Source organism: Perissodus microlepis, chromosome 5, assembly GCF_051167445.1.
Source record: "Perissodus microlepis isolate ML-2025 ecotype Zambia chromosome 5, ASM5116744v1, whole genome shotgun sequence".
Classification (NCBI taxonomy): Eukaryota; Metazoa; Chordata; class Actinopteri; order Cichliformes; family Cichlidae; genus Perissodus; species Perissodus microlepis.
In genome coordinates this window covers 10,451,271-10,464,624 of record NC_140465.1, presented here as the reverse complement: position 1 = coordinate 10,464,624, position 13,354 = coordinate 10,451,271, and the positions used below count along the sequence as shown (strand labels likewise).

At 42.4% G+C, this 13,354-nt stretch overlaps 1 protein-coding gene across 1 annotated transcript in view; it reads right to left on the bottom strand.

The window, feature by feature from the left end:
• Window positions 1-8,138: 8,138 nt before the first annotated feature.
• suclg2 (succinate-CoA ligase GDP-forming subunit beta) overlaps window positions 8,139-13,354 on the bottom strand; it is a 100,416-nt gene continuing 95,200 nt past the window's right edge. Inside the window, exon 11 of the mRNA XM_084927768.1 lies at window positions 8,139-9,018. Coding sequence (XP_084783894.1) covers window positions 8,906-9,018 — 113 coding nt within the window. The 3' untranslated portion in view covers window positions 8,139-8,905. The remainder of the gene's footprint in view (window positions 9,019-13,354) is intronic.

Below are 13,354 nucleotides of genomic sequence, written 5' to 3'. Positions count from 1 at the left end.
GTATGGAAAACTACACATTTGTGTTTTTTTTGCTGGTTGCCCTTTGCGGTGCCACCCTCTCCATTTATCTGCGATTGGGACTGGCACAAGGAAAATACTGTCTTGTGGCATCTCATGGCTGGGTTGAAGCAGTGCTTTAATGATCTGCATCGTCATCATATTTTTATTTTATTTTATATTTGATCACATACACAAATAAATATGGAAAACATAAATAAAGACAATACGTTTTTGCTTGAAGACATTTCACCTCTCATCTGAGAAGCTTTGGATGAGAGGTGAAACGTCTTCAAGCAACTTAAAGAAGTCCAGACACTTTTCTTTCCAAGCTCCTTAGACTATGATGACCTGGATGAACCTTCACAGACACAATAAGTTTTTATCTACCAGAAAAGATTCAGTGATAGCAGATAAATTAAAAAAAAGTGCCCTCTTAATAAAAAAAAAAAAGGCACAAATGTAACACAAGTAGCCCTTAATATAGCTTAAATACAAAATTAATAAATAGACTAATGATGAAATTATTATGTGCATTACTGGTAATTTACCAAATAGCAAGGATAGTGTGAAGCTGTGTGTTTCTTTGAATCCTGTGCTAACTACACAACCTTGACTCCTAATGAGTGTTTTGAGGCAGAGGCAGCCTTTGGCCCTCTATCTCTCAGTTATCCTTACAGGGGTAATTGAACAGAGGGACACATTGTTCTCCTCATCCCCAGCCACGTCCTCCCTACCCCTCCCATGTGTCTAATCACACCTCCATTTGCATGGAGAACACTGGGTATCAGCCTCAATAACGGCGCACTGCCTTGAAAGATGAGTTTTTAATCTGGGAGAGGAGATGAGTTTTTGACCTGCACCTGTTTGTTTCCGTAGTTTCTTTTTCCCGTCGAACAAAAGTGACCCGCAGGTAAATTTGCAGAGGCAGGATAGCTGCTCGCCTCCCTAAGTACTGTCACTGTGCATTTATTAATATCTCCATATCTGACATGGCGGAGAAAATGGTTCTTGGCGATAAAGGGCACTTGTCGTGGTGGGTGAGACTGCCTAACAGGCAATCAGATGGGCTGACAGCGAGTGTCAGCCGGCGCGTGTGTGCATGTTTGTGTGCAGGCAATGAAGAGGGCTGCAGTCTACGGGAGAGGGGTGGGTATTTATTCTTCTCCCATTGCCCTCTATTGACCCATGTAATAGAGAATTTTACAAGGGGAAGTGTTTGAAAGATTCTTTGGATGTAGGTAATGTGTTCATCTATGGAAAGTAGGCTCCGCTTTCTTTCCTAAACTACGTCTTTTTCTCACACACATTGTTGCACATGATTTGCAGATTCACAGGAGGAAATATCCTGACCTTTTTTCAAAGGTTTTGATTGATTGACAGATGACTAATATACTGAGTAGTATATTGATGTCTTGGCGTTTTAATTTTTGTGGCACAGATGCCAGGTGCTAGAAATATCCCATGGAGATTTCGGTCTGTACTGATGTGATAGCATCGCACAGTTGCTGCAGATTTGTTGGCTGCACATCCATGATGAGAATCTTTCATTCCACCAAAGGTTAAAGCACCTTTTACACAAGGATCTGGTGATTGTAGAGGCAGTTAAAATACAGAGGAATTATTAAGTTAATTAATTATTAAGAGAATTATCAAGTTCAAGAAACCAGTTTGTGATGTGGTGTATTATCCATTGATGGATGGATGGATGGATGGATGGATGGATGGATGGACGCTTGGCCGGATGATTCTGGCCCTTCAATCCAACTGTCTGAAATGAAAACTGATTAGATTCAGTAACGTTTTACGAGTGATACCCAGAGTGGTCTTCTGCTGCTGCAGCCAGTCCACTTCAAGGTTCAATGTGTTGCATGTTCAGAGATGCTCTTCTGCATACCTTGCTTGTAAAGTGATTGTTCGAGTTAATCTTGCCTTCCTATCAGCTCGGAGGCATCTGGCCATTCTCCTCTGGACACTGACAACAAGAAATTATTTTTACCCAGAGAACTGCTTTTCAATTGATATTTTCTCTCTAGAGATAGTTCTTTCCTTTATTACTCTGTCTGTAACTACCATACTTTTAGAACTGCACGTCTTAGTGGAGAGATCGCTTTTGTGCCTTCAGGGCTATTTATATATAAGTTGATACTCCCTGGTGGGCTTAATGGGCGTTTGTGTTTACTGGTTACCCTGGTGAAAAAAAAATCACAAAAATCTAGTTTCTGAAATATATCAACACATTTCAAATCCTTACTTAGTACTTTTCTTAATACTTGTCTTGTCCCATATTATTACCTGTTAAGGTTTGCTTTGTAATAAACAAATAATGCCCTCCTACATAATAAACTTCTGTGTAAAGACAGAACCAAGAGTGTGTACCTCCTGCACAGCTCTAGTAAGCACCATCTTGACCAAATGCCATTAATATGTTTACGATCGAGGCTTTTAATCCCAAACTGCTCCACAGAGGCTGGTAAGCAGTCAAGAAAAGAAGAAGATGGCTGTGCTCTACAGTTTGAGCTCCCACTAATGAATGCGCAGTCCAGCGTGAATGCAGCGAGCCTGTGTACTCAGCAAAACTGCAGCAGGTAAACAAAGGTGAGGCAAAGATTACAATTAGTCAGCGGATTCATATCATGCTAATCGCTACCATATGATTTAAATACTCCAGGCTGACGTGCATTAAACCGTCACGAGTTTACCTTTTTACAGAAAGCAATTCACCCGCAACCCTGAGCACAAACAAACCTTCAAGCACATTTCCCTACACAAATGCCTCATCAAATCTTCCCACAGTGAATAAACACACACACATACAAACACAGGTGCAAATATGCACCAATTTGATGTTCCTGTGGATTTTGACACACATCCACAGAGCAAACATAACAATAAACACAATCAGACCTATTCAGGCTTCCGCTGCATCCTCCACAAGGCACATCTAGCACACTTACTAAACCTCATCACCTTATTTACCGTTTCTCTTCATAGCTGGATTTGTGAGAGCGGCCTTCATTTTGCTGGTACTGCTCTGCTTTATATCGTTGCCAAAATCACAGGTGACGGGCCACTTTTCTTTTCAGCGCGCGTTGTGGGCAGAATCATTTGATGGTGATAACGCTCGACACACACACGAACACACACATTTCATATATTCAGCCTGAGCATGAGACGGCAAAGCTAACGTTACACCTATTAACCGCCAAAGTCACCTTCGCCCTGAGGGGTTTGTGCAAACACACTGCAACCAGCACGATGAACGGAGACAGATCACGTCACTGGGTGTGTACTTAATGTTCATCAGCATACACACCTTCAGCCATATGAAGACAGATAAGGAAAATGCAAGAAGTGCAGTAAAGAACGGCCTCAAAGCATGGCATTGTGGGAAAACTGAGCGCCTGAGAGTGTTAGGTGAGCGCCTGCTTAGCGCTCCACCAGGAGAACTTGGGAGCAATCTGAAACTGTTGCCTCTGTTTTAATTAAGCGGTGGAAGCTTTTTCAGAGTTCAACCAAATGAGCTTTTAACTACACCCACTGCAGGAGTAGATTTATTTTCCACACTGACACACACTTTTCTGATGCTGGCTTGTTGATGACAGCATCGTAGGACGCTTACCAAAAAATGAGGATGCGTTGAGGGGAAGGTTTATAAGTCAGAATAGAGATAAGAAAAAGAAAGCAAGTTTATGTAGCACCGATTCTCTGCCTCCCTTTGTCTGTTCCTCCTGTTTGGATTGCACTCTGTAACTACAGAAGCTTCGAGGACCTTGTTAAGCCATCAGTCAGCACGTAGGTATGATGGTGATGTGGCTTTCCTTCTAGCTTTGCCTGTGTTGACATCTCACCTCAAAGTGCTACAAAATAATGTATTTGGACATCTGTTAACCCACCGTTGTTCTCCATGCTGTCCTTCATGGCACTCTGTGCGTAGCAGCATGGATTCTGCTCAGCACTATTGATTTGATCTGATCACTGTATGCTGCATTGCGAGTGACACAGAAAACACTTTGAAGTCTCATTTGAGATGCCGGAGTTTCCAGACTGAGTGCATCTTTGCAACTCTGATCAGGACTGCAGTTTAAAGCATGTGCAAAAATGGTTGGGAAGGGATTTTATATGTTTTTGAAACAGTGAGATTAACAAATGTAGAGGGAAGGATGAAAGAATGAAGGTGCTGAGGTAGAACCACCTGGAACCGTTTTTTGCACCAACTTCAGTTAATAACTAATTCAATTTTGTAGGCAGTAAAATACAAAATACTGTCAAGCGAGTTCAGTTTTCATGTGCAGCAGCCTGACTGTGCTTGCAGCTGATGCCTTGGACACAGTTATTCACCACACGGTCCCGCCTGCACACATGCTTCTTTTAATATTCTCATCTTTCAGGCCATTGGTGGTGGTGTAATTGTGTGTGGGTTATTTCCTTGACTCATTTTGGGCCTTTTAGTAGCAACTGAACATTGCTTAAATGCCACAGCCTACCTGAGTATTATTACTGACCATGTCAATCCTTCTAGCAGGATAACACATTGAGTCACAAAGCTCAAATCATTTCAAACTGATGTCTTGAACAGTGCAGTGACTTCACTGAACTCAAATGGCCTCCACAGTTACCAGAGCTCAGTCTATCAGAGCACCTTTGGGATCTGGAGGACCCGTGTGATTCCAGGGAGTGTATTTCTAATTACGTAATTCCCCCCCACTGCTCCCCTATATCAGAACTTAGGGTTCAACCACAAGCAGAATTTCATGTCATATGCCCATCCTGAACTGACGTAAAGAGGATGACATACCTCTGGATGGAGAACAAAGCAAAACAAAAAACGATAGATGAAGATGGGAGGAGTAAGAATGAAGGTAAAATTAGAGAGGACAAAGACTGAATAGATAAACAAAGAAGAAGGGAGAGAAGTAATGTTCACCTACAGACAATTTAAAATCTCCTATTAACCTAACCTCAAGTACGTCTTTGGACTGGAGGGAAGCTGGAGCGCCCAGAGAGAACCCACACAGAAAGGCCCCAGCCTGGACTTTGAACCCAGGACTTTCTTGCTGTGTGGGAACAGTGCTAACCACGGCCCCACTGCACTACCTGGAAGTAATAAGGTTGATTAGAAATGTAAAAAAAGAAAAGGGAACCAAAGGAGAAAGTCAACAAAGACAGAGGGCAGTAGGTTTTAAGCAAAACTATTATAAATCAGGTTAGAGGGTCAGATGACAAAAAACTGAGGGAGCAAATTGGTGTTTGATGGATGGAAAGGAAGTTTAAAATGCTTTGGTCCAAATCAACAGGAAACATCCCCCCGAAAATTATCTCGCGTGTTCAAACTTTGGAAACTGAAAGAGATGCAGAAATTGTATTGATTGTGGAAGCAGCTGGGAGACAGGCTGAAAACAAGAGATTGTCATGGAAAGAGGAGTGTTGCTTATTGCAACTTTTTAAATCTGCCTCCTCTTCGCTCAATTTCTCGAGACAGCCAAGGTAATTTAAATCGATTCTAAGTCCTTCCATTACAGACACACTGACAACAGTTTGGAGAGAGGGGAAATGGATTTTTCTGCTCATCTGTGAGCCAAGGCCAAATCTGAGGACTTCTACAGCGGCGCTGTAACAAAGCACGCTGCTGCCAGCCAAGGCTCCTCCTTCACTTGACGTTTTTACCTTGCTGTATTGCTTTTGCTCCATAAAATCTGTCGACAGCTATTTTTTTATGATTTCAGGGTTTTGGTAAGACAATAATGGCCGTGGAGAGGGCGAGGCCCGACCTTCCATCTCACTTGGCATTTCCATGACCGAGAAAAGGAAAACAATGTTTGTGTGTTTGTATGATCCCACAGAGCAGAGCTACCTTGGCGGTTTTTAGAGCTTATGCATAAACATGTGTTCACAGCACTTACAGGAACTGATATAACAATCAATTGACACACACACACACAGGCTCATTGTCCTCATCTATCCACCGCTTGGTCGACAGATTCACAGGCAGAAAATTGTAAATATTGAGCAACCCCTTGTCCCTGAAAAATGAAGTACAATAGCCGGAGGCAATTCATCCCACTATTGCTTTTTTATGAACTAATATGTTCATAGTTGCCGCTTCCAAATTACTCAATAAATATCCAATACTTCCTCAGAGACGGCCTTGACCCTGTTGTCTGAAAGAACGCTTTTCACGAGTGGACGCTTTTCCCCCAACACGCTTAAACACTGAAAGCAGCTTCGGTAAAGTGGCAATTACCATCCTGACATCAATTCAGAAAGCACATAACAAACCTGCCCTGTTTTGAGAAAGCAAACTGGACAATTACAGAGGCAAATAAAGCCAGCCACCGACAGCGGGAAAATAAAACTCCCGCGGCATAATAATTCAGCTTAATTAAAGGAGCAGCCCATCCAAAGGGTCATTTACAACAACACCCCCGTGTCTCCCACCTCCGGAGGTATTAGCAGAGTTAAAAGCAGCGGGCTACACAATAGAAGTCGTCAGACTGACCTCCAAAGCTTCTTTCCCCCCTCATCTATATTTATATGAAGGAGCGGCACTAATTTTGCCCAGTAAATCAGTGTGCACATTCCGTTGTGACCTCCAGCTTGACACTGAATTAAACAATATCAGGGCTCAAGAAGCCCGCTTTAACAAGCCTTAAATTCCTCCGTCCAATCCATCAGCGGGGATATTTCTGACACACGGAGGGAAGAGCATGAAATAAGGCAATTATTGAACCCTTCAGCCCATTTTTACGGCTTGGCTGGCTGGCACGATGCAGCACAGAGCCTCAGAGCTCCAAGTTTGTGCTGTGAGATGACTCTTAGCGATAGGGATGCTAAGAATTAATACAGTGAAAAGAAATTTCAGTAGTTAGGCAACATCTTTTTTTTGTTTCTAAATATAGCCTGTCAATAAACATGTCACAAAGACTTGTAGCTATGGCAGCAGTTTCCAAGAGGCCCTTCTGGAGTCCTCCTGACTTTGCCCAAGAAAAAAAAAAAGCGCTGTAGAGAAAAGCTTCAGTTTGAGTCACACTTGGTGTTCTTCTCCGGTGCAGGCAAGACGAGAAAAGTGCTCTCTGCGTGCGTCTTTCGTGGAGGTGGCAGTCGATCCTGTGAGCCCTCTCAGATTGCCTGACAGATAATCCATCACACAGTCAGTGTGTCTGACAGGAAGAGGTCTCAGTCAACTTTCTGTAGCGCTCACACGGGCCCTATGAAGGACAATCACTCTTTTCAAGTCTCTCCTGGGACGACGTACACTTGAGTTTCATTAGAAGACTGCAGGTGGATGATTTGAGGAGTTTAAGTGTACGTGTACACTGATGTGCAGACAAAAAGCAAGAAAGAAGGCAGGGTTGTTCAAAAAGAAAATGGCAAAGAAACAAAAAAAAGATTTAAATGATATCATGTAGACTATATTTTTGGATACACATGAGGGCGTTTCTAGTGACTTTAGTTTTACAGTTACCATGGAATCAACAGTTTCTGAGCTCTGTCAAAATCCTGATTTATTGAACAACTGAAGAATGGAAAAATAATAAGCGTAACATTTATACATTCTAAACGTAAAATTCTAAACATTTAAGAAAGAAGACCTGAAAACATATGGTAGAAATCTTAAGAAACTAAATATCTTTAGACAACTGACACTTCAACACAAAGATGAGCTTTGGCCTCTGGATAGCTTAACCCCTTAATCCCTACTGTGTCATATTTGATACATGAGTTCTTGAGATGTCTACATCTGTGTCATCCTCCTGAAAAGAAAAAGGGAGCTCTATCACAAGAATGAAAAAACCTGCTTATATTAAAACTTTTCACTATAAATTACATCGAATTCTCTTTTTTTCCCGTTGGAAAAAAAAAAGACTTGCCCATTGAAGAAGCAACTTGATTTACTTGGAAAAACATTTGCACATTTGCAAAATATGTGCTCATGCAGTTAATAGTGTTAAGAAAACTGCAAACTGCTGAGGATCTGCTCTCCCCACTGACATCACATTTATTCTGGGAGTGTACTTCCTTCAGAGATACCTGGGAAATTCAGCAGAATTTCTTTTTCCGCCTTACTTTCCACCTTCTGCCAGTTTTTCCTCCATCAGGATACTCCGATATGGGCCGGACAAATTCAACACACTAAAGTGTAGTTTTTAAAACATTTTTTGTTTAATGTCACAAATTGCATTTTCTCATTGTATTTCAGACATCCTGTCAACATCCATTCATGATTATAAAAAAGTACAATTCTTTGTTTTTAATTATTCATTTTCTCGACACCTGTGATGCCTCATTAGCTTTCACTGGACAGGCACAGATTAGAGCAGATAATGGACGTCTCATAGTAGCACTTTATAAATAAGACATGATGCACAAATTCAGAGTGAGTACACCATCTACTTCATTTGAAACACAGACCAGGCTTGGTAACCAACGTGGACGAAGTAAGAAAGTGTTTACTGCTTCCATTCATCTCCGTTTCAGCAAGTACCACTGAATGATATCACAGCTTATGAATGGTGTGCGATAACATGGCAACAACTCAGTGGATGCCAGGGCTGGATGTGAAGATGGAAAATGTCTTTCCCACTTCATATTTTGCTGAAAAATAAAGACAAGAAAGCTAATGGAATGGACAAAGTGTTGGGTGTCCTTTCAATATGTTAGCCTGAATATGTCAGTGGTTCTTCCTAACTAATGCACATTTTAATGATTAAAGAAACTGCAGCTGATCTGATCTGCAGAGAGGAAACCAGTGTAATGGCAGAATCCTGTAAGTGCTTGTGATCTGGATCTCAGTTGGCAATCAAAGTGAGAAATGCACGCAAAGGCTCAAGGTTTTGGAGGTCTGCATGTGGAAGAAAAGGCTGATGGTGCTGTGCTGAGGCTGGAATGAGACGTCCTGCAGGATTCTCTATTTCTTGATAGCTGCCACCGCTTTCTTGGCGGCATCATCCAGGTCATCTGCTGCCAAGATGGGCAGGCCGCTCTCGGTCAGAATCCTTTTAGCCTCGTGGACGTTGGTCCCTGGAAAGGGGCAAAAAAAGGGAAGAAAAACAGTGTTACAACAGGCGACAACCAACATTACAAAAATGGCTAAACAAGGGTGAACCTGATCTGCCATCTGCACGGATGTTAAAAACCACACTGTGTGAAAGACGAAGAGTTCCTCTGGAGGAATCAATCCACACAGACAGATGGAGTCATGGGTCAATGGTGGCACATGCAACTGCTGATCCGAACGTCGTAGAGTGTGAACAACGGGCAAAAGGGCAATTTGTGTGCGTGTGTGTGTGTGTGTCAGCTCCCCCGGCTGTAGCGAGGTCAGGGGTAGCAGGTGCTGGGTGATACGGTGATGCCTGTGCCCCCAGTAGGCCCACAACCAACCAGAGAGAGAGAAAGAGGAAGACACCCGGAGATACTCTGTGCAACCCCGAGGCTCTACGCACTGAGCTGGCTGCCTCCCAGCACTGCACACCGCTCGGCCAAATGCAAGCCTGACAAGCCTGTCACAACACAGGGCAGGGGGCGCCTCAGCGGACGGAGGGACGCAGGAAGGGGAGTGGATGAGAGCAAGAAAGAGGGAGTGAATGAGGTGGTGGTGCTGGTGGGGCAGCAGAGCAAAAGGTCAAATGAAGCAAAATTGGCCCCTCGCAGCTAAAAACAACAAAAGCCAGCTGTTTATGTGGCATTTACTGTTTCGACACATGAAGAACAAAAACTGAATTTGTCTGATGTGCCATCAAAGACTCAGCACGCTGGTGGAACATTTAATTATCTTCTTTTCCCCCGAACTACTTACATTTGTTTGTTTTTCTTAATCAGATTTCAGATCTCATTTATTACATTTTGAGTGGACGCACCTCTCTGTGTCCGCGCTGAACACTTCAACTGACGATCACTCCCGTCTGATCTTTTCTTACTTCAAATTCAAACCAATGAAAAACTCAAGTTATGCTGTGTTATTCAGACAAACAACACATTTGAAAAAGTCTCTAAAAAAGGTTCTGGAAAAACACTTTATAGTGACTTTACACGTTACGTTTACTGTATATGGACAAAGGGTGTGTTGAGATTCTCTGTATATTAGTGTCTCCCTGTATTCGCTCGGGTGTTAAACGAGTCGCTGTGCGAGTGTTTGTGCATGCTCAGACGCTCACAGGTTGACCTTCGCTCTCGTGGCTGCCGTGTAATTAAGACTGCATGATATGTGAATTCTCCGGAGGCCCGGCCACCCTGATCAATAGACCTTTCATGAGGAATTCTATTACCAGTGCCACTTAACGCCTAATATTTCATCTCTTTTGTCCAGCCGTATAATAAGTCATTCCAAACACATTTCTGCAGGCTCGCACTCCAAACAATCAATTTGGCAATGCAATTAATTAGAATAAGACCAGGAAGAGCTCTTGCTCTGCTGCATAAACAGGGGATCGGATGTCTCAAGTCGTTTTCACATCAAACAGCGGATATTCTCCGTGTGACTGTGTGCGTCTCAATTCGGACACGCAGCGAGAAGAGCGGTGCAGTACTGTATGCTTTACATTCAACAGGCTAATCCGCAAACTTCACTGAGCTTGATGGATCTATGCTTCTGTACTGACAGGTTTATCTGTCACAAGATTAAAACAAAGCTGCAGCACAACAAAGTTCAAATGACACAAGATAAAACTGACGAAAGTGGAAGCAGCCATATGGGCCCCCAGCAAATACATAATGCAGCAGGTATTCTGAAAGACAAATATGCCTATGGAAAGTGTATACAGGAACAAAAAGTAAACATGCATTTTTTTCTCCCCAAGCTGATACATATTCATAACCAGCAGGAGTATTCAGTGTATTATTTAGATTGTGCAGCATCTGTGTGTTACTCAGGTCATGTGTGGTGGAAGAATCACACGTCGTGTTGGAGTCGTCCATTTGTGGGAGTCTTTTTCTGCACAAATATGGGTGAGAGCTGACTGCAGTTCCACTCTGAGCAGTAGGGAGCACTGATAGCTCACGGCAGCAGCATCAGCAAGGGCTGAGCTCAGCTGGATACAGAATTACTAAGGCACGTGTGGAGTATATGTGTGTGAGTGTAGGGTATAACTGGAGAATGGGGATATGTGTGTGTTCACCTGCAGCCACTAGGTGCTGCCAGAGACCTACTCACAGTCTGGAGAGGGCATCAACGCACACAGTCAGCATGCACAAATAACCAAAGCAAGATGATTGTTTTAAATGACTTTCTATATGATTAAATATAAGAAATGAACATTAGAGAAGGCAAAAATATAGATTTCTGCAGAAATTCATCACAACACGTATTCTCCAGACCTCGATCATCAGTCCAACTGACCTGTTAATTACTGAGAAATGTCACAGAATACTAATTTGCTAGTCTGAACTTTTTTCTTTATTAACAATCAACTCCTGAAAATTCAATCAAACTTTAATTCACTTTTCGAAAGTGCTCAATCCAATCAAAAACTGACAAACCCCCCCAAATTTAATTAGGTTCAATTCAACTTTATTTATATAGCACCAAATCATAACCACAGTGGCCTCCAGGCGCTTTATAATGTAATTTAAAGACCTTAGAGTAATACAGAGAAAACCCCAACAACCAGACAACCCCTCAGAGGAAGAAGGTTGTGACAGTGGGAAGGAAAAACTCCCTTTTAACAGGAAGAAACCTGGCAGAACCAGGCTCAGGGAGGGGCGGCCATCTGCCACGACTAGGTTGGGCTAAGGGGAGAAAGACCACACCAATGAGTGCGGAGGAAAGCCTGAGATTAATAATAACTAACGACTAAATACAGAGTAGCTTATGAACACACGCAGTGAAAGGAGGCGAGTGAAGAAAAAAAACCCACACTCATCATGGGAATCCCCCAGCAGCCTAGGCCTATTGCAGAGTAACTTAAGGAGGATTCAGGGTCACCTGATCCAGCCCTCCCTATATGTTTGATCAAAAGGGAAAGTTTTAAGCCTAAAATTAACACTAGAGGCTGTCTGTCTCCATAACCCAAACTGGGAGCTGATTCCACAGAAGAGAGGCCTGAAAACTGAACACTCTGCCTCCCATTCTGCTTGTAAATATCCTAGAAACTGCAAATAAACTTTAGTCTGAGACTAAAGTGCTCTAATGGGGCAAAGTGGTACTGTGAGGTCTTTAATATAAGATGGGACCTGATTATTCAAGACCTTGTACGTGAAGAGAAGGATTTTAAGTTAGATTCAGCATTTAACAAAGAAAACAACATAAGAGCATTCAGCAGGTGGCAAGCATCACAACACAATATTTTCACATCTATATGGCAATTAACTAGCGTACCTGTGACTACTGTGAAAAATGACGCTTTAACATGTGACTTACAGGCCACTAGGCTTCAGTGGGATAATAAGGGTTGGGGCTGTACCAAAGATTTGTGCTGGAGGAGCTTTCTTGATGCTGCAAATCCTACATTTGTGAGCAGCTCTGTCCTAACAAGCTGTGCTTAGCGTTGCTGTCATCTGAGAGAAGGACACGTTGCTGGAGGGTCACACATACAAAGAAAGTCTGAAGCTGTAAAGGTTCCTTATATGTCAAGGACACGATAAAGACTGTTTCCTTAGCAGGAGAAGATAAGGGAACCAAAAAGATGCAGAGCTTGATAAATGAACTCTTTCGCCTGCTGTTGGTAAAATCTTTGCCACAACAAAAAAGGGAAACCCCTTCACCTTCTCTCACAGTCAAGCCAACCGGTTAATTAATCATGTGGTGACTGAGTGATTGTCAGTGTAAGGCTGTGTGTGTCTGGATATTTCTTTTCCCCTTTAAATATCACAATTGTCATTAATACGTGGCAATTAGACGGGCAGCTTCTGCAAGACTGTCCACTGACAGTTTTTCTTCAGGTTTCCTGAGTTGGTGGCTTGTCTGCACTGCTGGTGAGTTATGGTTTGCTTCACACTAGAAAGTGATTAGTTCCCCACGTAATAATCTCCTGGCTGTCAATGAGAGCTTTTGATGTGTCACACTAACATAATTCCCACCATCTGTCAGCTGTCTGAAGGTACTGGGGTACGCTGTGAAAGAAGTTCTTAAAGGACTTATTTATTTATTTAAATTAGACACAAGCTCAGTACAAATAAGACAAATACTTATGTATAGGGATGGGTATTGATAAGATTTTCACGATTCCGATTCCATTTTCGATTCTGTTTAACGATTCGATTCTTTATCGATTCTCTTATCGATTCTTTTTAAAAAAAGGAGAACACTAAGGTCGAACAGCTTAGAACTTTGTTTTATATCTTCTCTTTGAACAAGATAGAAATTTAGGAGTAACATGGCCTTACAAACCCGACAGTGAGATTTTAAGAGATCCAGCCTACG